The sequence below is a fragment of the Xiphophorus couchianus genome, chromosome 9 (assembly GCF_001444195.1).
Source record: "Xiphophorus couchianus chromosome 9, X_couchianus-1.0, whole genome shotgun sequence".
In the NCBI taxonomy this organism is placed as follows: Eukaryota; Metazoa; Chordata; class Actinopteri; order Cyprinodontiformes; family Poeciliidae; genus Xiphophorus; species Xiphophorus couchianus.
Genome location: NC_040236.1, coordinates 6,196,023 through 6,221,714, shown reverse-complemented (window position 1 = coordinate 6,221,714; position 25,692 = coordinate 6,196,023). Strand labels below are relative to the sequence as shown.

General features: G+C 40.5%; 2 protein-coding genes across 4 annotated transcripts; both read left to right on the top strand.

Annotated features, from left to right (window-relative positions):
* Positions 1–394: 394 nt before the first annotated feature.
* On the top strand, positions 395–3,652 carry pycr3 (pyrroline-5-carboxylate reductase 3). 2 transcript variants are annotated; one of them, XM_028026723.1, is made up of 7 exons: positions 395–417; positions 1,732–1,819; positions 1,898–1,962; positions 2,247–2,426; positions 2,529–2,741; positions 2,910–3,002; positions 3,101–3,652. In XM_028026723.1, the coding sequence occupies exons 2-7, from the start codon at positions 1,738–1,740 to the stop codon at positions 3,281–3,283; spliced, it is 816 nt and encodes a 271-aa protein (XP_027882524.1). In that variant the 5' UTR covers positions 395–417; positions 1,732–1,737; the 3' UTR covers positions 3,284–3,652. The 2 variants fall into 2 exon arrangements, with proteins under 2 accessions (XP_027882524.1, XP_027882523.1); XM_028026722.1 differs by lacking the exon at positions 395–417 and adding an exon at positions 424–801.
* A 1,202-nt stretch (positions 3,653–4,854) lies between these two features.
* On the top strand, positions 4,855–19,267 carry LOC114150582 (uncharacterized). 2 transcript variants are annotated; one of them, XM_028027077.1, is made up of 11 exons: positions 4,855–5,017; positions 7,931–7,988; positions 9,965–11,229; positions 11,605–11,722; positions 12,116–12,187; positions 12,788–12,850; positions 13,126–13,219; positions 14,243–14,346; positions 14,414–14,620; positions 14,721–14,915; positions 18,769–19,267. In XM_028027077.1, exons 3-11 carry the CDS (start codon positions 9,965–9,967, stop codon positions 18,805–18,807), a joined length of 2,157 nt encoding a protein of 718 aa, XP_027882878.1. In that variant the 5' UTR covers positions 4,855–5,017; positions 7,931–7,988; the 3' UTR covers positions 18,808–19,267. The 2 variants fall into 2 exon arrangements, with proteins under 2 accessions (XP_027882878.1, XP_027882879.1); XM_028027078.1 differs by lacking the exon at positions 12,788–12,850 and having other exon boundaries at positions 4,856–5,017.
* The last annotated feature ends 6,425 nt before the right edge of the window (positions 19,268–25,692 follow it).

The following is a 25,692-nucleotide window of genomic DNA, read 5'->3' as shown; positions in this document are numbered from 1 at the left end:
AATGTTGTATCAAGCAACAGAAAAACAAATGCATATACGCCCCCGTCCCCGTTACCCCAGATTTCGGAACAAAAAGTAATGGAACTTCATATAAAGTTATCAGAAGGAATGATTACAAAAGCGGTAGGAAGAGAAACGTTTAGGGCGATGGCTTTATTCCACTATAAGGAAAACAAAATATACGAGAATCTAAGGAAATGAGCCACAAGCATAAAATATGCATGTGAGTTAATGTTGCTACACACTCGTGTACAGTAGGTGGCGGTATGCACCTTGAAGTTGTTTGCGATCCTTCATAATGGAAAAGAAGAAGAACGCACTCCAAGCCAGTTGGTGGCAGTAATGTACCCCATGATTGTTTGCCAACCGCCAAAAAGCCTGCAGAAGAAGTGAGACACTGAATGAATCCTAAGATGAGTGAGTCAAAGAGAAAGTTTTATCAAGAGCCACGTTAGCTGCGTGCGTACGTAATACAGTTGCATTGTGCAACATTTGCAAAGTAAAACTCTCAATCAAAGGTGGCTCCACATTAAACCTTCTCCGACATTTAAGATTGAATTATCCGAGTGTTAAGCAGCAGGCGGTAATACAGGACCCTGCTCCCTTGACTCAGGGATTTGACAGCTCGATTGAATGATTTGCTTCAGTTCGTTCACTCGAATGATTCGAATCATTCACGAACAACACAACACCGTTGGTTCACGTGGATGCTCAGGGGGAGTAACCAAAGCAGGCCATAGAGTTCGAAAAGAACGTTTTTACTTGAACTGCGCCGGACTGTGATTAAGAAAACGGAATCAGGTGAATAAAGCTCCCTCTGCCTTCTGACATCGCTATACGCCGTGTTTCTTTTATTTGAATTAGTTAAACACCTTTGTATGATTTCTAATCTAATTAAAACCAATTTCTCTCACTGTCCTTAGATAGATACAGAAAGATTTACTGTCAGTGTATTTCAGGGATTTGTCGGAACCGCTTGTTTAGATTATCGGGGTAGCAGTGCAGTGCTGGAGCATCAGTCTGCAGGGTTTGCTCCTCCTAACTAGCCGCGTTAGCACATTGTTATTAGCAACATAGCCGAGTGAAGCTCATTAGCCAGCACGAAGAAACAGAACTGGGAGGTAGAAGCGACTAGATTAGTGATTGAAACTCTCAAGAGCATTACAACCGATTTCTTTGAGTTGGCACCAAAGCAGGGTGCCATCCCAGTATGTATGGACTATTTGTCACAAATTTGGTGATTGTGTAGGTTTCTGTGTTTCTGCACAACATCTTCAAGAAACCAGTTTGACATGATCTGAGTTTTTGGACATGGTGCGTTATCCTGCTGGAAGTATCATGCAGAAAATGGGTACAATGTGGCCATAAAGTAATGGATTGCATCAAAATCCATTACTTATTTGGCAAGAGTCGCAAACTGTGCCAAGATAATATTCCCCCACACCATTATACAACCACCACTAGCTTCAACCTTTGATACCTGATGGATTGCATTTTTGCTTTTATGCATGTCTAATTCTGACTGTATTATCTTAATGTCTAAGCTCAAGTCAAAGTTTTTCCAATTTGTTATTTCCTAGTTTTAGTGAGCCTGAGGGTAAATGATAGCCTCACTTTCCCTTTCTTAGCTGATATGTGTGTAGGGTCTTATAAAAAGCATCACTTTTTTAAACAAGGCAGATAATATGACATTTTCTGGCTGCTTTATTGGTTTCGCTGCATTTTCCTCAGATCAAAATGAACCTGGACGCACAACAGAGGATTGGCTTTATCGGTGCGGGAAACATGGCTTTTGGCATTGCAAAGGGGATGTTGTCAGGTTAGTGTAGAGAAACTTGTTGAAATACTGAAACAACATTTGAGTGTAAATCTTCATGGTCATTTTTTTGCATTGCAGGAAATGTTCTGCCTGCAAACATCAAAGTCAGTGCACCATCCTCTATGAATTTAGGACGATTCCAGGTATTTAAAAAATAATTTAGGATTTTCTGTAATTTATTACAGAGTTGAGTTGTAAGGTAACTCAAGACGATGAGCAGCAACAAAAGAGGACATGATACTGTATCTAAGTTTAGTTTGGTTTTGCTCCATGTTTTCACTTGCAAGCCAACTGCTGCATTGAATCCCTGCAGATGTGAACAGAGAAAACCTTAATCAGTTATTCCAGCATACCTAACTCTGAGTATTGTATCTATCAGTTCTATGTGCTTGATAAATGTGTTGTTCAACTGGTAAAATGTTTTCAGGAACTTGGCATTTCTGTGACACACTCCAACACTGAGGTGGTCTGTGGGTCAGATGTGGTGTTTGTCGCCGTCAAGCCTCATATGATTCCACGTGTTCTCATTGAAGTCTCTCAGCACATCACAAAGAAACAGATAATCGTGTCGGTTGCCGCAGGAGTGACGCTAGCTATGTTGGAGGAGGTGAGGGCCACAGCCGCTGTAAAAGGTTTTCACTCTACAGGTTTCATCTGTCTGGGTATCAAATATTTTGAATCTTTTTTAGTTTTTTGCTTTCATTTCAAGCTCCTCCCAGAAAACTCGATTGTCATCAGGCTGATGCCTAACCTTCCCTGTCTGGTTCAAGAGGGGGCCCTGTTGTTTGCACTGGGCACCAATGCAAAAGGGGCGGATGGCGCTCTACTTCTCAGCTTGTTGCATTGCTGTGGTTTGGTGGAGGAAGTGCCTGAAACCTGGATCGATGTCCACACAGGGCTGAGCGGGAGCGGAGTCGCTTTTGTGAGTCTCAGTGTTGCCATATCTACACACTATGAATTATACAAGCTTTTGCCGATGTCCCACAACTAACATTACCAGGTTAGACACTAATCCATTATATAAAATTTTCTTTGCCATTATTTATTAGTCTATTTTGTTTGGTTTTTTTTGCTGTTTTTTTTTGTCTAGGTGTATCTTTTTGCAGAAGCGCTGGCAGAAGGAGCTGTTAAAATGGGCATGCCAAGTGCTCTGGCTCACAGCATCGCATCCCAAACTGTTCTGGTGAGTCTTACAATATCTGCACTTTTGTCTTCCAAAAATGCTCTTGACTAGAAACCCATGTCCAAATTCAGTGTTTGATTGTTTGTCATTTGCTGCAGGGTGCTGGTAAATTGCTACGTGATTCTGGGAAACATCCAGCTCAGCTTCGAGCTGAGGTCTGCACCCCGGGTGGAACAACCATCTATGGGCTTCACACATTGGAGCAGGGAGGCGTAAGGGCGTCTGTCATGAGCGCGGTGGAATCGGCCACTCAGAGAGCAAGGGATCTTGGGAAAAAATAGGCAGCAGGAAGGGTCCATGTTTCGGAACTACATTTTGAACTTTAACCATGGAAAGTCTTAAAAATAAGATGACTGTTTTTTTTATTGTTTATTTTTTTCATATTTCATAACTTGGTATTGTAAGAATTAAAAAAAAAAGATGATAGTCTTGATTTTCTTTAAAATGTAGTTTACACTTCTGTTAGCTCTTTCAAAGGACAGGCTTCTTATGTTTCACTTTGTGTGATAATAAACAAGAAAATATGTTGGATCACAAGTTTAGAGTATGCATTAACATGCAGAATAATCCTTCGTTTATATTAGGGCAGGTATGCATAATGAGATGTTCATATAAATAAATAAATAAACAATATTGTGATAGTGAATAAGTATATTTGCCTTATTGTTTTTCTAGATTGTTATGCGCTTGTAAGGTTGTGTTAGAGGAAAGTTGGTGGATGAATTAGCAGTACTCGCATAGCTCAGTCCCCGGCTAGTGAAACGGTCAGATGTAATTTGATACACACGCAAACCATAGAATGGTATGTTGGCTTACATGCCAGCCTGCTACATGAGACGAGCACATGTAAAGTAAAAATATGAACCATTTTAAATTTACCAGCTCCTAGCAAACAGTTATTTACATACAGAATTTATGTTGTTCACCAAATGTTTAAAATTTTTAATATTTAATTGAAAATATGATAGTGAAAAATATTGAAAAAAGGAAAGAAAATCATGGCTTTAATCTTGCTGTCCATTCATCCCTTTCCTGAAATCTTGAATTATTCCAAACAGGAATCTGTTTCTAATTACATTTTTTTTCCCAGTCATGATACAATGCTACAAAAGAAAGCACAATTCATGTATGTGTGCAAAAGCCATAAGAAAAACTGTCAAGAAATCATCCACTTTGTACATGGATCTGTGCAGAGATAAAGATTTAGCAGCTGACTACAGTTTTAACTGGAAGGTTTGACTCAGGATGCTGCATCTTCCTGGTAATCTGCTGATTTGCGAAGATAAGATGTGAATGTGTGTGTATGCTTGTGTTTACATGATTGCGTGTCTCTGAGTTGCCCTGTGATGGACTGGCGACCTGTCCAGGGTGCACCACGCCTCTCATCCAATGATTGCTGGAGGTAGGCAGCGTATAGTGGATGGATAGATAATTGTAATTCCATAAATATGTTCCAGTATGACATACATTACTTTTAATAGGTTCCAAATATGATGACAGCCTTTGCACAGTCCAACACTCAAGCTTTCTAGCCGAGCCCCTGGGGGGACTGGTCCCCCAGGTTGGAAATCATTTATATTAAGTGATTTATCAGTTGGAAAAATACACTCTAATACTTTTAATTATTGTGTGTCTGCCAGGGGTGCCATATTTGGAGGGAGAGTTTGGACAATTCCAAGGACAGTCAGGAGGATCCCACAAAAAAGGAAAAACAACTTTTTTTATATATAAATAGAACAAATATTTTAGGGCCCCTGGCAATAGAAAAATTAACGCCCCTAAAATTCCCTGGTGTCAGTTGTTTTTGGCATCAATTCAACCTGAGCATGTGGAGATATCAATGATTCACAAACCCACCTCCCCTTTCCTCTAATTTCACACAATCGCTGCTGCTCCTTGCTTCCTCCTCCTCCTCCTCCTCTTCTTCCTTCCCGTTGTCACTCACTCTGGCTGGAGAAACACGCGTTTTACCCACCGGCCTGCGGCTACGCCGAAAAAAAGACAAAAATACAGCAGTAAGTAACGATGACGCTGACTGACAGACAGGGGTCCAGTGTGGGGAATGCTGTCAGAACTTGTTAACTGGACACCACTGGGTATTTATTGGGAAGAATAGTCGGTTGTCAAGACTGATGTTAGCCGAGGCTAGCAGGCTGCTAGCTGGCACGCCTTCCGAATACCGGCGTGAATGGCCGCTGGTCCAGTTTTATGTTCTTCTCTAAATGTCGGTATTGGCACGAGAAAAAGGGTATGTTCTATGACTTGAATTATTGTTCCAGTGGGAACTGATAATTAATTACCATTAATTATCAGTGTTCCCATCGACTTGACACTCAGAGAAATATGGCTAATGTTCAGGTTAGCAAGACGCACTTTTATACCCTGATGAGGCTCTTTACTGCATCATAGGACAGACCTTTGTTTGTTTTGTAGGTACATATAAAGTAAGAATAAAATGATAATACCAAAAAATCTCTCACATTATGTGTATTAGTTTATAAAACATGTTACATGTGCATCGGAATGGGTGTAATTTAGGTCAAAGCGCAATGTTAAGCTTTTATTTAAAAAATATGGCTTAGAGCTACCGAAAACCCAAAATTCAGTTTCTCTGAAAACTTAAATTTTACAAATTTTATTTGCTGCACAATCATGGTGAAGACTCCTTACTTTACAGTTGAGTAAGAGATGGTCAATATCACTCTTAACGTTATTGCCAAGATAATTAATGGTAAGTTTAGTGGAAGGAAGAAGGCGCCCAAGGAGCAGTGATAACCTTGAGAGGAATTCCATTCCTCTCCAATGGAAAGGAAGTAGTAGTAAGTACTACTTAAGTACTTACTACTTAAGTACTGATTTAAGTATTTTGGGAAGATTTTGTGAAATAAAAAAAGTGTAAGACTAACAGCTGGTGTCCACATGTTGTTCTGCCATCAGCCAATGTTCGCTTGTTCCTTTTACCAAGTCATACAAGATGTATACAGCGGTTTGAGTCAGCATGTCAATAATTGGCACACATAGATGAATTCAGGACATACCCAATATTTTAGAGGATTTTATGTGTCGTTGATAATCAAGATGCTGATTTCATCTACCAGCAGGGGTTAGCACCTGCCCATACTACTGATTTATTGAACAGGGACAATAATGACTGCTGACTGTTTAATTTGTCAGCATTTTACCCAAATCCCACAGGGAATTGATATAGAATTGTCAAGAGGAAAACGGGGCAAAGATATAGATAAGTAGGAGGCCAACAAGCTTCCTTTATTCATCAGCAGATCCAAATGCTGATTGCCTCTGCGTCACTCTACATTGGTGAAGCTATTTATGCAAAAGGATCTCTGACAAAGTATTGCGTACATATACTGCACACAAACGTACTTTGTTGCTGGCCAAAGTCATCTTTATGTTTTTGAGAAATGTAATTTTGGGTTTTCATTAGCTCTAAGTAATATTCATCAAAATAAACATTTGAAATGCATCACTATGTTTAATGACTCGCTATATTTAACATTTGAAATTTCTATTCTAATTTATTGAAATGTGTGTGTACACAGCTGGACATTAATATTAAATGTGTCTTATATCAACTTTTAAAAGGTGTTGAAATCCCCTTTTTTCTCACCTTTTATCTGTTAAATGCTCAATTGCTGCTTTTTAGTAATCAGTGGCACACGTGAAGTGCAAATATAACGTGTTGTTTCTTGGTAATGTTAATATATGCACTTCTAAACATAACATCTAACAAATGCTAATGGAGAGTATTGGTTAAGGTAGGCAGATCATAAACAGGAATTACTTGTCTTGCACTGGTAAGTAATTGGAGCCAATTCCAAATTCACTTGTCAGTTGAAACTCTGTTACACCCTAAACCTGCTGCTAAACATAAAGGTCCCAGCAAGAACAAAGCAATGTTTGCTGATTAAAATAATAATCATAAAAAAACAACAACAAAAAAACCAGCTGGGCATGACATTTGTAGCCTGAGTCAAGACATTATGTCTAGTTCCTAAATATATTCCTGGAACTAGATTTTTTGTAATGAACACAGTTTCAGATGTTTACTGTTCTAATTTGGATTTAATTATTGGGATTTATAAATAGTATTTTGAAAGAATCTTATAAGATAGTGAATCATCTTTGTTTCTTTAAAAAATAATCAGAGGTTCCTTTTCTTAATTTGTAGTCCTCTGTGACAATAAGTAATTCTGCAATTATTGCAATAGCTAATCAAAGCTTATAAAATAACTTGGGGGTGGGGAGGGGTAAAGAGATCTAATACAAGATCTCACAATGTTCAGATTTTATGATATTGACTATCTAATGAGGACTAGCCAGTAGGAAGTTATGAAGAATAAATCATGAGAGAGCGACGAACAAGACCTGAACAATATGCAAGAACTAGAAAATTGTTCAGATCCCGTAGGAGGTAGAAAGCATTGCTTAAAAAGCCAATTGCTGGACGTCTAGGGTACGTCGAGCTACATCACAATCACAGTTTGTCCAACTTGGAAATGGTAAATGGGGTATTGCAGTCCATGCACAGTTGAAGCACTCTCTTAAGGTTTGAAGAGAATCAAGAAATCAGAAAAATACATCAGTTTGTAATTTTGAAAAAATGTATAAAAATGTCTAATAAAAGTCTGTGCAGCATAAATTTGATATGTGAAATTTTCTTGAAAGTAATATCTTGTCTCGTTCTCATGAACTCAATATCGAAACATCCCTAATAACACTTTCTTTCAACTGAATGGTATATGTGGATAGTCTGAAACTAATAGATTTTGGCTTGAGCATGACCTTAGCTTTAGTTTTTTTTGTTTTTTTTTTTTACATTTGCATGCCATGTATTTGTGTTACTAAATTTACAAGGTGGTGATTGTTAAATTTCTCTTTCACTTGCTTGCGGTTAACTGGATGAAAAGAACGTGTTGAGAGGTTCACTTTGTTTATAGCTTGACAGCTACAACTTTACCGAGGAAGGTGAGTTAAGAACATAAAAATCACATGTGAATGTCCTGAACTGTCCAAAAGGGAATTACTGTTAGCTCCATATTAATGTTTAGCTCCATATTAATGTTGTGTAAGTGAGTAAATGCCTAATTTTATTGTATATAGTGAACCCTCGTTTTTTGCGGGGGTTGCATTCCGAAAAGAACCTGTGATAGGCGAAATCCGTGAAGTGGTTACCTTTATTTTTTACAATTATTATAAAGCATAATTAAATACTCTATATTGAAACCAAAGAATAAAACCTGTTTTCAGGTACAAGCATTTTTTTAAGGAATAGAATGCTTTGTTACAAATAACTACAGCAAAATAATCATTTTAATCCATCAATACGAAGTACAGTAGGACAAATTGTGACTCGCGTATTTCACTGTGCCCCTGACTGTGACACTGCAGCCTGACTACGCTTTGTAGTGTCTTTTTCTTCTGAAACCTGTGGCGCAGGTGTGATTTTTCGAGAGAAGAACATAGTTATTGGTAGTTGTTGTTGTCGCTCTTTTTTTTTCTGGGCAAAAATATTTGCCAAGCTGTATTACGTATATTTAAACACCGCAACGTTATTGGCACACAGGTAGCGAAGAAGCGCGGAGACTGTTTTGCCAATCAGGACGCAGAACACAATGCACTGTGAAAAAAAAAAACTACATAAAAAAATCCGCAAAGCAGCGAGGCCGTGAAAAATGAACCGCGTTATAGCGAGGGTTCACTGTATTATAAAACAGCATGATTTACATAATGTATATATAATTTATTACATGAATTTGCATGAACGTTGTTTTTCTTTGGATTCTCTTATATCTCTATTACATTGTTCATATAGTAACCTGTACAGTACCAGCAAGTGGATATAGCTTGCTATTCTAAACCTTATGCAGGGGACTGTAACAGTGTCCAGGCCCTATGGACTCTTCCACATTTAATGTTTTAACCACACACCTCTGTGTGTTTTATTGTGATTTTATGTGATAGGCCAACCACTAAAGTAGTGCAGAATTGTGAGAAGAATTTTTTATTTTTATTTTTTTCCAATAGAACCAACTTTTGCTCCAGTAATAGCATCAATGTCTCTTCCAGTTTTGCAATGTTAGGTTTTTCTTCTGCTTTCAGGCTCAGTGAGATTGAATGTTCTCATTAATCTTCAAGTCTTTCCACAGATTCTAAATTGAATGAAGTTTTACACTTTGACTGGGCAGTGATTACTTCTAAACCATGACTGACAATGTAAAGTCCTGGGTGCTGCTGTCCTGCAACTTTTAGTTGTCTTTTTGCCACAACAAACCTAGTTCAAACAAATGAGTCACTAGCAGGACACTGTACAACTTGGGTACATGTTGCAGGACACTAGCCTCTAAGGACTGAAGTTCAGTCTTCTGAAATAAACTTTTCTACCTTAGGTCTGGCTGTATATTTAGTGGTGTTGTCCTGCCTCAATTTCCACTTTTCTGGAGTCTTTATTTTCTTTTATGATTGCTTTGTATGTAGCTTTATCGCTGTGCTCATCAGCTCTGATCAGATTCTTTCACTGATGAAGAAAAGCAATTCCACAGAATGATGCCGGAACCAAACATCTCACTAAAATACACTGACGTTTGTGGTTTTAAGGTGACAATGTGGAAAGATTCTAGGAGTAGTCACTCTTTGCATGTCAACTCGCCACTTTTTGAACAATTAGAGTTATTATAGTGGTCTGTGATTGCTTATTCTGCCGTAATTCTGATCTGCCAATTCATACCCAAAATGAACACATTAGTCTGCATGCTGCTTGTTTTTTTTTTTGTTGAGGACTTGCTTGTGGATTCTTTCTAGTTTGCGTATACTTCCGTTACATTGGAAAATATGCCATTAATGATCTGTCGCCTAAAAATGAACCCTTCTTTGTCTTCCTGCCTCTGTAACTAACCCAAAAGTTTGTACCTGTTATTCTCTTTTTGTCCTACAATTGCCCTAAGATGTCCAAGAAGATCTCCCAGTGCTATGTTCAGGACCAATCGGAGCATGATCAGCCTCCCAGCCAAAGTCATTTGGATCAAACCAACCTGGGTTGTAGGAAAAAGACAGAACCGGGCCAGAGAAATGGAGAAACAACCTCTTCATCTCCAGAGAGTGGTAGCTTGAATGGAAACGGAAAGCACAGTGGGAAAAGCCGTCGCCGCAAGAAACGCTCATCTAATCCCGGGAGCCACCATGAGGGAAAGGCAGATGAAGTGAAAAACAAAGAGAAGCCTGACGAACACACCAGCCAGTCGCCTGAGCAACCGGCTGCATTGATGGGCTTGCAGTCGGAATGTGGCAGTGTGTGGTTTGAACGCAACATCTACGAACAAGCTGAGAGCGTCTACCAGTGCTGGCTAGTTAGCTCCGCTAACCGGATCTCCAAGCCCAACCGTTCACATCTGTCCTCAGGGAAACGTTCAAGCAATCCGTCCACTGTGGCTCCATCTTCCTCCAGACCAGCTTGTCACCATGTTGATCAGGTGGCTTGCCACCACATAGTGGAGGAAGCATGGGTCAACAAGACGACTTTCGACCAAGCAGAGCGGCGCTTTGTTGAGGGGTTTGCTCCCCCATCAGCTCCTAACTCCCTTGACCTCTCACCTCCGACTAACTGCTCTGGCGCCTCCAGAACACCCGATGAAGGGTATGAGTCTCAAGCCCTGACTCCAGCAACCCCTGTTGTCCAACAGGCAGCTGGTACGCCGGCTTCTCGACAGTCGATTAACGGGCTGCCGCGCATTCCAGTCGAGCTGCTGAGGGAAGTGTGGCTCGACAAACCTGCATACGATCGTGCCGAAGCAGCCTTTTATCAGAACCTGTATGCTAACAATTCCTCCAAGAGGCAAATCTGCACCCCCACCACCAGAGTAAGTGACCACCCTCAGAGCCTTATGGAAGAGGAAGAGGAGGAAGACAGTGAGGACATGGCAGAGGAAGAGAAACCGCTGGTCCTGCAGTGTAAAGCAGAAGTCTTTCATGCCCTTCACCCGATTCAGGAGGAAGAAGAGCCAGCTGAGTCCCTTGAGACTGAAGAACCTTCCGGAGTGTGCTTCTTCCTTCACCCGGACAGCGAGCCAGTGTGGCTGGACAAGTGGCGGTACGATGCTGCAGAGAACCGTTTTCAAAGCTGTGGTTTGGATAAAGTCTGCACGGTGAAGAAGAATCGGAGGCCGGAGGCAGAAAAGTCATCAGCGTCCTCCAAGACGCCTAAAAGGGACAAGTATGACCAAACCGGGGGAATGGAACCGCTCCAGATGTTTCAGTTCATTGTTCATTACTTTTCATTATAATTTTCCCTCCTTTCAAATTCTTTTTTTCTTCTTTCACCTTGTTTCTTTCATTCCTTCTAGATCATGTAATCATTTCTAATTGTTTTATTCTTTCTTTTCCTGAGTTCAACCAAAATTGTTTTGTTTCTCCCATCATCTTTCTTTCAGCATTTGTAGAGTTGTACTTGGGATGTCTGGATGTATGGAAGCCATATAAAATGCTTGAGTTCACGCTTGATACATTCTAGATCATAAGTTTAATGTAGTAGTTCATTTTCTTATCCCCTGACATTTTTCCCTACATTCCTTTTTTTTCTTTTTCTTAGAAAAATGAGCTCAGTGGACTTCTTGGCTCAGGAGAAGATATGGTTTGAGAAGCCTCGTTATGATGAGGCGGAAAGATGCTTTTATGAGAGAATGAACGGCTCATCGCAAAACATACAGGTAACCCACTCAGACTGTAGATTTAGGTTTTTTTGAATCAACTTTCTATCTTTCCAACATCTCATTCGCCCTAAAGCTGTAATTCTACCGTACAGCCATTATAAAATGGTGAGTGTGTGTTGCACAACGTTTACAATTAAATTCATGGCTAAATCATTGTAATGCAAAACTCATGAGTACAGAAAAAGTTGATGAGGTTGTGAAGAAGTAGGGTGTAGAGATGGGGCAGATTTGCTTTTATTTTAAGATCCATATTGAGATGAAGACAACTGGTGCAGAAGCATTAAAGTTTAAAGTGGCACTTTCATCGTTAAACTGGCTTTAAAAGTGCACATTCTGCTCAGTTCTTTTCATAGTAAAATACTCTCAAATATTTCCTTGTTTTAATTGTAGGATGTTGGAGCTAATGCCATCCTGCAAGACATTGCTCGAGCTCGGGAGAACATCCAGAAATCTCTAGCCGGGGTAAGAATTGATACAATTCCTAAACTAAAACATTCAACCAGTCTACCTTTGTAGTCATCACTTTTGAATGAAACACTAAGGGAAAATTCCTGGTCATCTGACTGCCGGCTGTATCAAGAAAGAAACACTTCCAAGTCTTTATCTGGCAGAATTTTGCAGAAGAGCAACTTTTCTGTCATTTTGTTGTTTGCAAACAATCTGCTGAGGATTCTGTAGCAGCACGTCTCATTCAGCCAGACTGTTGCTGCAAAACTGGTCTGAAAAGGATCAAACTGTGCTGAAAATAAATCATGTTAAAATAAATGTTAAATTATTTTTAACATTTTTGATGACCATCTGTGTCTTTATCTCCGAGAAAAGTTATTTGTTTCTTCATTGTCTGAGCAGATTTGAAAGCATATAATTTGTTGATGGATTTCTTTGTTCCCTGCATGAACTTTTTTCTTTTATTCGAACTTGAAACTTGGTTTTCATTTGCTTTTAGACTCCCTCTCCTCATCGTTCTGTTTTTATGTAGCTCATTCAATTTCCCTTTGCCTCATTTCCATTTCCCTGCCCTGATTTCTTTCCTTGTACCACCCTGCACTCCCCTCCTCCAAGCTGAAGAATACGCTGAGTAACAAAGGGTCTTCCCAAGCTTCCCTGACCCAACTGTCTCATCCTGTAAGTTTCTGAGTCTTGTGTGTCGCTGGAAGCATCTGCTGCTGCTCTCAGCAGGTAGCCTAAGCAAGCAAAATTTGATCAATCTGAATTCAAATTCAGTTTGTGGATAACTTGCAAAGTGGCAGCACCTGCTTATCAATGTTGTTTTTCTGTCTGTTTCCATATATACCCTGTTTCTCTTCAGTCTTTGTTTTGCTAAAGAGGCTGTCATGTTGAATAACTTCTGTTTGAATAGTAACACATTTCTCTGTTTTTTAATTGTTGTACCTCTGCAGAACACCGGCAGCTGCAACAACAGTGCAGGTGATCAGGGAGAAATCATTTCTCGCATCAAAAGCCTCGAATTGGAGAACCAGAGTTTATACACAGGTTGGTTGTCATCCACAGTCATCAGTTTGCAGTTTCTTGTCTTTAATGCTTGGAACCTATTATGTTGCTACTTGGATAGCTCTAGGCTTTATGCTGAATTTGGATTTGAACTGTCACAATTAAAGCAAATTTCTTTTACAGAAAATATGTTCTTTAAAAGAAGATTAGCCATATATTTTAGAATCTGAAGGTTTGTCATTTCATAATGTATTTACCACAAATGACAAAAAAATATATATATTTTCACTTTTCTTAAAAATTAACCACTGCACAATTCTTGTTGAGTAGTATTTCAAAAGAGCATAAGAAATCTTATGTTTTTTGAGCAATAACTATATTTGTTGTTAATCTGTTGCCACTATACCTTATTAGATCGGGATTTTAAACGGAACCTGTAGTTCTAAAACTGGTTTAGAATAAAATAATAAAAACATTAAAATTCCTTTTACAATGTTTCACAAAAATAAAAGTATCACAAATTACAGATCTGATTTAAATACCACGTATTTAATGTTGTGTAATCCTTTCCATTTTTACATCTTTTTTGAAGTCTTAATTGCATATTATGAAATACTTACTTTTATCCAGATTTCCCCCTTCCTAGCCCTGAAAAAAACAAAAGTTCAGTCTGGAAAAGTTTGGATTTTACCACATTTATGGTAATTGAGTGCTGAATCTCAACTTTGGGTTTGACAGTCTGGTTCTATTAAAAGCTAAATGATAAGCGATATGACATTTCTTTTGGCATAGGAAATAATTTAACTGGAACACAAGTCTTTGACATATTTTGCAAAACTTTGGTAAAAAAATAATATTTCATTTCTACATGATGTTTATGATGATATGATTTTAACATCCATTTTTATTTATAGTGAATATCTGTGATGTTTGTCAGTGCAAAGAAGTCTGACAAACATAGTCGATTGTGGTTTTTGGGGTTTTTTTCTTACATTTTTTTCATTATACGTTTAACCTTATCCAGATTGTATATGCATAATTCCATCACTGGGATTCTATTTTCAGTGGTAGACAACCTACGAGCAGCGCTCTCCAAACTGGAATGTCGAGTTGCTGTTCTTGAGAAACGTCCAGCATCAGTGACCCCGGCTCCTGCTGCCTACACAAATGTGAGTGGATGCTGACCATTTGGTGATCTGTCATCAAAAAGTGCAAGTTCTCACTTAATTTCTCCAGGGCACTGTTGTCCAGCAGAAGGCCAGTGCCCCAGTTAAACAGGAGGAAGAAGACGACGATGATGAAGACGATATCGACCTGTTCGGTAGTGATGAAGACGAAGAAGCAGAGAAGCTTAAAGAGCAGAGATTGAAGGAATATGCAGAGAAAAAGGCAAAAAAACCTGCTATCATCGCCAAGTCCTCAATATTACTGGATGTTAAGCCTGTAAGATTTTCTAAACTTCTCAGCCTAAAATTCAATTTATTTATAAAATACAGGCCAACGTCATGTTCTGCTTAACTTTGTTCTTTCCTGCTTGCCGTAGTGGGACGATGAGACGGACATGGCGAAGCTGGAGGAGTGTGTGCGCTCGGTGCAGGCAGACGGCCTGCTATGGGGAACATCCAAACTGGTTCCTGTGGGTTACGGCATCAAGAAGCTTCAGATTGCATGTGTGGTGGAGGACGACAAGGTGGGAACAGATTTGTTGGAGGAAGAGATCACCAAGTTTGAAGACTATGTAAGTATATTGATTTATTTTATTACCAGTACTATGTTTCAGTTCAGTTTACTTTCTTAACAAGTCTGAGGGCCAGGTAATGGTGACCCTCTATCTAGTTAAATCTGGCCCTATAACATAAAAGTAAGTATTTCATTTGGGAAGATTTCACCATATTAATTTTCAGTTAGAATATTTAACACCTGTAGTTTAAAATAATTCAATGTTTTCTGTACATTTCTGTTGGGTTGTCAGAGTTGAAATGGGCACTAATAAATCTTTCCTCACAAATCTTTCTCCAGAATGATGAGCTGCAGTAAACATTTTCTAACCCAATTACTATAAACAGAAAGTTTCATAAGTTTCGGTGACCACATCTGTCGCTCTGAATGTTTCAGTAAAACTTGTGCAACAGTTCAGTTCGGACAGGTTCTTTTAATTCAACATAAAGCCAGAAAAAAAAATACATTTACTCAGAGGTTTACTGTCATAAAGCTAAAAATTGTTCGGTTTTCTTCACCAACACAATTTGAATTGAGATCAATATGGTGACCTTGTATTTTAAAGTGACAGTTAAGCTAATCCCAAAATGTCTTAATTTTGGGATCACAAAATATTCTCTAATGTTCATTTTGGTTTTTCATGAGTTGATTGTAAGAAAAATCTACTTTTCCATCCATCCATCCATCCATCCATCTTCTTCCGCTTATCCGAGGTCGGGTCGCGGGGGTAGCAGCTTCAGAAGGGAGGCCCAGACTTCCCTCTCCCCAGCCACTTCTTCCAGCTCCTCCGGGGGAATCCCGAGGCGTTCCCAGGCCAGCCGAGAGACATAGTCCCTCCAGCGTGTCCTGGGTCTTCCCCGGGGCCTCCTCCCGGTGGGACGTGCCCGGAACACCTCACCAGGGAGGCGTCCAGGAGGCATCCTGACCAGATGCCCAAGCCACCTCAACTGGCTCCTCTCGATGTGAAGGAGCAGCGGCTCTACTCTGAGTCCCTCCCGGATGACTGAGCTTCTCACCCTATCTCTAAGGGAGAGCCCAGCCACCCTACGGAGAAAACCCATTTCGGCCGCTTGTATCCGCGATCTCGTTCTTTCGGTCATGACCCAAAGCTCATGACCATAGATGAGGGTGGGAACGTAGATCGACCGGTAAATCGAGAGCTTCGCTTTTTGGCTCAGCTCTCTCTTCACCACGACGGACCGGTACAGCGCCCGCTTGACAGCAGACGCTGCGCCAATCCGCCTGTCGATCTCCCGCTCCCTTCTTCCCCCATTCGTGAACAAGATCCCGAGATACTTAAACTCCTCCACTTGGGGCAGGACACCCCCCCTGACCCGGAGAAGGCACTCTACCCTTTTCCGGCTCAAGACCATGGCCTCGGATTTGGAGGCACTGATCCCCATCCCGGCCGCTTCACACTCGGCTGCGAACCGATCCAGCGAGAGCTGCAGATCACGATCTGATGAAGCCAAAAGGACCACATCGTCTGCGAAAAGCAGAGATGAGATCCTGAGGCCACCAAATCGGATCCCCTCAACACCTTGGCTGCGCCTAGAAATTCTGTCCATGAAAGTGATGAACAGAATCGGTGACAAAGGGCAGCCCTGGCGGAGTCCAACTCTCACCGGAAACGAGCCCGACTTACTGCCGGCAATGCGGACCAGACTCTGACACCGGTCATACAGGGACCTGACAGCCCGTATCAAAGGGCCCGGTACCCCATACTCCCGGAGAACCCCCCACAGGGCTCCCCGAGGGACACGGTCGAATGCCTTCTCCAAGTCCACAAAACACATGTAGACTGGTTGGGCGAACTCCCATGCACCCTCCAGGACCCTGCTGAGGGTGTAGAGCTGGTCCAGTGTTCCACGACCAGGACGAAAACCACACTGCTCTTCCTGAATCCGAGGTTCGACTATCCGACGGACCCTCCTCTCCAGGACCCCTGAATAGACCTTGCCAGGGAGGCTTAAGAGTGTGACCCCTCTATAATTGGAGCACACCCTCCGGTCCCCCTTTTTGAACAGGGGGACCACCACCCCAGTCTGCCAATCCAGGGGAACTGCCCCCGATGTCCATGCGATATTGCAGAGTCGCGTCAACCAACACAACCCTACAACATCCAGAGCCTTAAGGAACTCCGGGCGGATCTCATCCACCCCCGGGGCCTTGCCACCGTGGAGCTTTTTAACCACCTCGGCGACCTCGCCCCCAGAGATTGGAGAGCCCAACCCAGAGTCCCCAGGCTCCGCTTCCTCAGTGGAAGGCATGTTGGTGGGATTGAGGAGGTCTTCGAAGTACTCTGCCCACCGGCCCACAACGTCCCGAGTAGAGGTCAGCAGCACACCATCCCCACTATAAACAGTGTTGGTGCTGCACCGCTTCCCCCCCCTGAGACGCCGGATGGTGGACCAGAATCGCCTCGAAGCCGTGCGGAAGTCTTTCTCCATGGCCTCTCCAAACTCCTCCCACACCCGAGTTTTTGCCTCAGCAACCGCCCGAGCCGCATGCCGCTTCGCCCGCCGGTACCCATCAGCTGCTTCCGGAGTCCCACAGGCCAAAAAGGCTCGATAGGACTCCTTCTTCAGCCTGACGGCATCCCTCACCGAAGGTGTCCACCAACGGGTTCGAGGGTTGCCGCCGCGACAGGCACCGACAACCTTGCGGCCACAGCTCCGATCGGCCGCCTCGACAATGGAGGCACGGAACACGGTCCACTCAGACTCCATGTCCCCCACCTCCCCCAGGACGTGTTCGAAGTTTTGCCGGAGATGGGAGTTAAAGCTCCGTCTCACAGGGGATTCCGCCAGACGTTCCCAGCAGACCCTCCCAACACGTTTGGGCCTGCCAGGTCTGACCGGCTTTCGCCCCCGCCACCGGAGCCAACTCACCACCAGGTAGTGGTCAGTGGACAGCTCCGCACCTCTCTTCACCCGAGTGTCCAAGACATACGGCCGCAGATCCGATGAAACGATGACAAAGTCGATCATCGAACTGCGGCCTAGGGTGTCCTGGTGCCAAGTGCACATATGGACACCCTTATGCTTGAACATGGTGTTCGTTATGGACAATCCATGGCGAGCACAGAAGTCCAGCAACAGAACACCGCTCGAGTTCAGGTCGGGTGGGCCGTTCCTCCCAACCACGCCCCTCCAGGTCTCACTGTCGTTGCCCACGTGAGCGTTGAAGTCCCCCAGCAGAACAAGGGAGTCCCCAGGAGGAGCACTCTCCAGTACCCCCTCTAAGGACTCCAAAAAGGGTGGGTAATCTGAACTGTCGTTCGGCCCGTAAGCACAAACGACAGTCAGAACCCGTCCCCCCACCCGTAGGCGGAGGGATCCTACCCTCTCGTTCACCGGGGTAAACCCCAACGTACAGGCGCCGAGATGGGGAGCAACAAGTATGCCCACTCCTGCCCGACGTCTCTCTCCCTGGGCAACTCCAGAGTGGAAGTATGTCCAGCCCCTCTCAAGGAGACTGGTTCCAGAACCAGAGCCATGCGTCGAGGTGAGACCGACTATTTCTAGCCGGAACCTCTCGACCTCACGCACTAGCTCCGGCTCCTTCCCCACCAGAGAGGTGACATTCCACGTCCCAAGAGCCAGTTTCTGCAACCGAGTTTCTACTTTTCCACTGAACTGAATTTCAAGTATTATGGTATGGGGTTTTACTTTAATAGTAACTGAGTCAGCTTCATCCTCTCAGTAGATTCTGTAATTAATACTGTTCAGCTATTAGTGGAAATTTGATATAAGTCAATACAATCAGCTGTATTAGCCTATTGCTGCCATCATGTGGTCAAAATATCAAGTTTATCTACAAGCAATTTCTGCAGTTCACTGAATTTTTTTCTCCTTTCCTGCTTGTTTCAGGTTCAGAGTGTGGATGTAGCCGCATTCAACAAAATCTGATTCAGCAGCAACTCTTCATCACTCCCCATTTCTCTGCTGATTGTGACAGCAGTAGACAATAAAGCAATTCTTGCACTGAAGTTATTGTGTTATGGTAATGTAAGCAAATCAATAACTAATATTCCATATATCGTGTGTGATTAGCATTCCAATATAATGTCAAATATTTAAATTGAATGCTGGAAAACTATGAACCTACTACTCTGAGTAACCTGGGTTTACACTGGCAGGTACAATGATTTACACTTGATTATTAGAACAATGTTTGAATATTGAAACTATAATCTTTGTTACATCAATCTTCAGAAATTATGTTTAATTCTTTATATAACCTATGTTTCCTCAAACTGTTTTGTTAAATTTTATTCTTATACAAACTGATCAACTGAAAACACTCATGAATGCACCATGTCATCAATGGTTAACGGTTCAAAAAGACAATAAAACTTAATTTATAGAATCCATGTTTTTGTTGCCACATGAGTTCCATGCCTTTAATTGTAGAAAACTTAAGGGACTAAAATTATTTTAGGTTTACTTTAACTTTTACTTAATGGGCTACAAAGCATAGGAGAGATTAATCATCTGAAACTAAACTCATTTCTCAAAAGCAAATATTTATGTCGAAGTGTCAAAATAAAAAGTCTCTGACACCATCATTTATGAACAAGATGGTAAAATTGCTTTGTCATGTTTTCAGGTTTAAATATTAGAAAATTTGTGCGATTTAGAATAATTGCAACAAACCCATGATTTTACCATACTGGTTTTAAGACAAATTTTACATTCACCTCTGCTGTCTGCCTTTTGCTGCATGAGGTTACTGCTCTTCACTGAAACATTAAAAAAGTAATTATTCATTACTTATGAACACACCTGGAATGAAAAGTAGACACAGGACTAAACTACAGGAGACACTTTGGGAAAAGTACCTGAATAGTAGAAGGAACTCCAACTTTCAGTCATCAAGTTATAAACAGGTTGGGTCACTTAGGCCTGATGAGCTGCTTTATGACACTTGAGGAAGCCTATGAGCTCCAGCAGGGGGGTCATGTTGGTATCCTTTGCTGCTGTGGCCCTTTACTCCAGGAAATGCTATACATTCCAGCTAAATGCATTTCTCTATTGATTCTGAGGGGAATGAGTCTAAAAGCATCAGGAGAAAATGTATTTTCCATTCAAGGATCACAAACTCTGGCAGCTCAAAGCTTCTGGAGCATCTTGGTCAGCATGTCCACCACATGAGGTGTCTGCACTGTGGGCAGCTGCAGACCCTCTATTCATCCCAGTTCTGCAGCTCGTGTATATGTGGTGAGCCAATCCAGTTTCTGCAGATGCTGTACATCTGCTGAAAATTAACCTGTCATGTTTTAAACATAACCAAAAAGTTTGAGCACACTTTTGTCTACTGCTATGCTCCTCATAATAAAGCAGAAAATGCGTTGCTATATTAATATTCTGACAAAATTTCTTGAGCCTGACTACTCAGCAGCAGAAGAATGTAATCCACTAACCTGAAGTTTGGCGTTTTTCTGTGGAAAGGTGTGCCTCTGTGAGCAGGAGGATCAGGAAACACTGGAAGCTGAGTTTGACACCTGCTGGTGAAATATTGAACTACGTGGATATGCTGGAGCAGGGTTGTGGGGAAAAAGATTGCACCTACAGCCACAAAACAAAGAATTATTAAGAATGTCTATTCATCCATTTGGAGATAATGTATTTTATAAAACCCCTGATTTGCATGTTTTCTTTTCCCCCCATGAACAATTTGTGGATAAGAAGAAACCATATGAAACAATCATTCCAATCTCCCTGACCTTCCTTCAGAGGAAATAAAACTACTTGGTTTTAAGGACATTGAAGTCCTTATAGACTGTCCCTTCAGTTAACAGACTGCCTGCCAAATTTTCCTTCATTCTAAATTAATTCTTATTCAGAGGTTTATTGACTACGTGTTCCCATAAAGAAGACAGTTTCAGGTCCCTGAAAGTCTGAAGCGGCTCTCTGACAGCAGCAAGAACCTGGAGGTGAGAATAAGATGGAGGTAGATAACATTACTTCAGCCAAGTAAACAAAATATTCCACAGTGAGAGCCAACTGTGCACTTTGGTTGTTAAAGAGAGAAGCAATTGCTGTTATTGACGTCATTCATCTTATGAGCGGCAGACAAAGAACAGGAAGGGCAGAGGGACATGAAGTGTGGGCAGGCAGGGATGTGGACGTGAGGATTCCTGCACCTCAACTGGATCTGAATGAAGAAAAAAAAATGTTCACAAGTTTTCACCTGAATACATATAGCAGTGTGTTTATGTTATGTTAGATGTATTTTCTTAAAATTCAAATACAGAATTGTATCAAATGTATTTTTTGTTCAGACTCCTATTTCCAACAGTATAAGAAGCAGTTCTACTTTTGAGATTACTTTTGAAAAGCACTTTGAAATGCCTTGCTGCTGAAATGTGCTATACAAATAAAATTTGATTGATTGATTGATTGATTACAACTCATAATATTGACTGCTGTGGGATAGTTCAGTAGCCTGTACAAAAGTGGAGCCACAAAACAGTGCAGGAAAATATGGCCATCTAAATTCTGCATTTTTTTTTTGAGATGGTAAAAAAAAAAAACATTCTTTAATGGGTGCTGCTTTGACCTCTAGTTCACTTTATTCACCGTTGAGTGTCTACTGACTCTTAAAACTGAGGGCACTCTGACCGCTATTCGCCTGTTTGTCTTTTGTTGGGGTGTTTTCCAACTTGCTGTGGTTGGTTGTCACATTTTTTTGTTCCCTTGCCAGACTTTCATTAGTTATCATCTTTTTTGGTCTGAAAGTAAGATGAATCCCTGCAAGAGCACAATCAGGACATGATTTGAATCCAGGTTCTTCTTCCATCTAATTTCCATATGTCTTTCTTTTTTTTTCTTCAATAAATATCACTCTACATACCAACCAAGAGACTGGGATTTCTGTCTCTTCCTGTAAGTTTATAGATAAATGTTCAAAATTTGGCTAAAATCCTTTAAATTTGCTATTTTTGCATTGCACTGACATATTTGGACTGATGGAACACAAGGAATGTTAAATATCAAACTAAATCAAAAACCCTATCCAGTTATACACATCTATCAAATCAATAAGTGCATGTGGTGATAAAAAGACAAGATTATTGCAATTTGCAAACAAAACAGCCTCAAAACATAGCAAATTATATAATTAATCAAGATGGTAAAGAACCTGTGCAGAACAGCAAAATTCCTCAAAGATCCTGCAAGACATGAGTTTCTGAAAATCATTTAACAGTAAACATTAACATAATAACTATGTATACCGAAAATAGCCACAAGAGGGCGGGCACGGCTTAGTATATGAAAAAATATTTGCAAAATTACGACACAAAAAGAATAAATTACTGTGGAAATATAAGAATATTAGGCAAGTACTCACTTGTTCCAGGTGATAAAATACAGAAATAGCATAAGTTTTGGCTAGAATAGGTGCATAGACATCATAAAAAGGGACGCAAACTTAACCCAGAAGACTCTAGTGTAAAGAAGTTCTAAAAGCTTCAACTATGCATTCAAAAATATGATTCTGAGAGTTTAGCAATCCTAAGGCATGGGGAATGAAACTGATCCAGTGAGTGGATTCATTCCTGATGATTGCTAGGGCTGGAAGGAATAAACAGTCCTCACAATGCAGAGGCATTGTGTAAAAGTACAGGAACATTTCTAAATCAGAATTAGTTGGGAATAAAAAAAAAAATAGATTGATGTAAATTATTTGGAAAAACATGATTTACACTCTGAAGAAACTTTCACTTCTAATAATTCAAAGACATGAAGTCTTTCAGCAGAAAATATAAATATATTCAAAGTTTGACATTTTTAATCTGGTGAAAGATTTTTTAGCTGCTCATTTTTTTCCAGTCAATAGATTAGTCCACAGCGCAAAAACTCAAGTACTTCCTAGGCGTGTCGTGTGCCACTGTTTTTGTTGATAAGCAGTAGCAGCTGATTAGATTCAGGTTTTTCTTGCTGGTTGTCAATGTTTTAGGAATTTGTGGTGCACAACTGAGCGACTTTGGGTTGTCTTAATCTGTCCATACAAACAGACAGAAACAAGGAGCAGCAAGTTCTCCCCATGCAGATCAATAAACCTGATAATAACTCAATCCTGCCAACTGGCATTGATTAACGTGCTGGCAGACATGCAGGTCGAGATTGCTGTTAGATAGATGAAAAAGCCACTTATCTGTGCCCTTGTTTTCTTCGGTAATACAACTACAGGATCAAAATTTATTCACACGATAGAACCCACGTGAGAAAAGAGTGGGTTTGCAAACCTATAGTGGGGGTTAGTTTGTTTTTTAAACCAGATGAAATCTCAAGGATTAGTTAGTGGTAAATTTCATGTAGCAAAGGCATCACTCATAGCTCTCTTGCATCAGAACATGTCTGAAGTGATGTGTTTGATTTTCTGAAAGGCTGAACTGCTGTGATGTTTTTAAAATACCCAACAGCATAAAATTCCCACAGATTCTAACAATTTAGCACAAGAATTAAAAAGGAAAAACAACAATCACATTATGATTTACATCTACATTTGCTGAATCTTAAGATGTTTTTGTCAACTTCTGTTGAAACTTTCAACATTTTTGGATATACAAATAGTTTTTGTACATGAAAACTTTTAATTTGCAATGAACATTAGTGCTTACTGTTTGTACTATAGAGCTCTTGTTTGTATGAGTTATCCCAGAAAATAATTTCAAGACAAACAAAGATGTATAAACATTGGCTTTTCAGCTGATACTTGATATTCATTATGCATAGAGGCCCAGATTCCTTTGTAGAGAATCAATATTTGCATCATGTTTGAGTCATTAAACAAGAGACAAGACCTGATTGGTTGTTTACAGCTCTAATGTTGCAGGGAGATAAATAAAGCTTCTCATCTTGCAATCATCTCCATCCATTCTTCACACCCCCGTAGGGCTTCAAACTCATTTCGGCAGAGTAAGAGGGCCAGCGACATGTGCCAAGAGGAAGAGCGGGATTTCCACGAATTAGGACAAACAGATGAATTAAACATCAGGACACTGTCGGTTTCTGAATCTCTTCGCGAGTTTGAAAATAAGGAGCTATCTATGTTAAAGACTGGCAGAGTTTGGAGCACAGAGCTTTTGTCATAACAGGAAATGTGCAAGCAGAGTTGATGTTCCTAAAAGTACAGATTTTGGTGACATAAATGAGATCATAATAAATTGTTACAAAACGTCTCCTTGGTGTAATGTGACAATTGTCATACAATTTTACTTGGCATGTGAAAAAATTGCAATAACCCAGTTGCATAAGTACCTACATTTTAAACTACTACTTTTAAATTCAGGTTTTTAGCATTGAGTCTTTAAGTATCAGATTCTCATATTTATGGCAATATTGCAACATTGCACAAGATCTGAGCATTTGTTAAAAATATGAGAGCAGTTTCTTCACAGCATTCTCTAGAAGATTCTGAGCAGGTCAGTCAAAAACCTTTCCTCTGGTTAAGCAGTTCTGTTGAGCACAAGTTTTATCCCAACCAACAGTGTCCAACATCTGGGTGCAAGATGATGGCAGGCAAAATGGACATGGGATGCCGTAATAAGTGACGGGAACAGTGCACAAGTGTGTCTGTGTGGAGTATTGGTTGGAGTTCCCCGATCAAAATAGGAAGCACCAGTGAGAGGGGTGGGGAACAAAAGAGAAAAGACTTCCATGATAAACGGGTGATCATTTATCGTGGAAGAAAAAGAGGACACTCAGGATAGGAACAATTTAAGAACCTGAAAAAAATACCTAGAGCTCAAAGACAAATTAGAGAAGTTGGGGAGAGTGAAGGAGTAAAGAGAGGTAGGATAAAAGTTGAAGTTTATTAAGTAAATAAAGTCTTGCGCTCTTGAACATGCTGACATATAATGACAGTTTCTGGTTTGTGTCTGTTTTTGAGATTGTGTGATATTTTATGAGCATCACATAAAACTTATGTCTGCCATCTGTTCTGTGACCTGGTTGCAGTTCGGTGTGACATCTGTGTAAGTATTAGAAATGCAGCACAGCTACTGGCTGAATTTCATGGCACGAGAAGGAAGATGACTGTACAAAATAAATGTCTGGAGAAAATTGTTATCTTGGACGGCTGAGCTTTATTTCTGGTTGATCAGATTTACTATACCTCCTGGCAGAACTCAGAAAGAATCAAAGATGAAATTAAATCAAAACGTGCTTCGATAAAGTTTTTGCTTAATGATGTAGATACTTTCACAATCAGGTTATGGTAACTACTTCATTGTTTTGCACTCCTTTGTTTTTCTAAGTGAATTGAATAGGATTTAAAGGAATATGAGGGAAAAAAACTCATTTGATGTTAACAAGGACACAATCAGTGAAGACAATGACTTCATGGTTAAATCAAAATTTATAAGATTACAGTGATTGTAGGAAATTATTACGTCTCCTCTTTATGACAAGTAAAGTAGGAAAGTACAAGGTGGAAATCATTCAGTTTCATCTTTTGCTTGATAAAAAAATTACTTAATTAGCAACAGTTTCAAGATAAAAAATCTGAAGCTTCATTTAGACATTCAACAGTCCCTTAGAATTAAAAAGTCCATGTGTTACACCGAGCGTCCTTCATTCATCAATAAAAACTGGAATTATGCAGATTGGCTTTGCAGAGACAAAAACATAAAATTTCAACATAAAAAAATTAAAGTAAATAGCTAAATAAAAACTACATTCTATAACTCCTTCATTTGTTGTTAGGAAAAGAAAGTTTTGGTAAAAATTGTACATTACTGTTCCTTCAACAAAAATGATAAAGTTAGTGGTTTACAGACTTAAAAA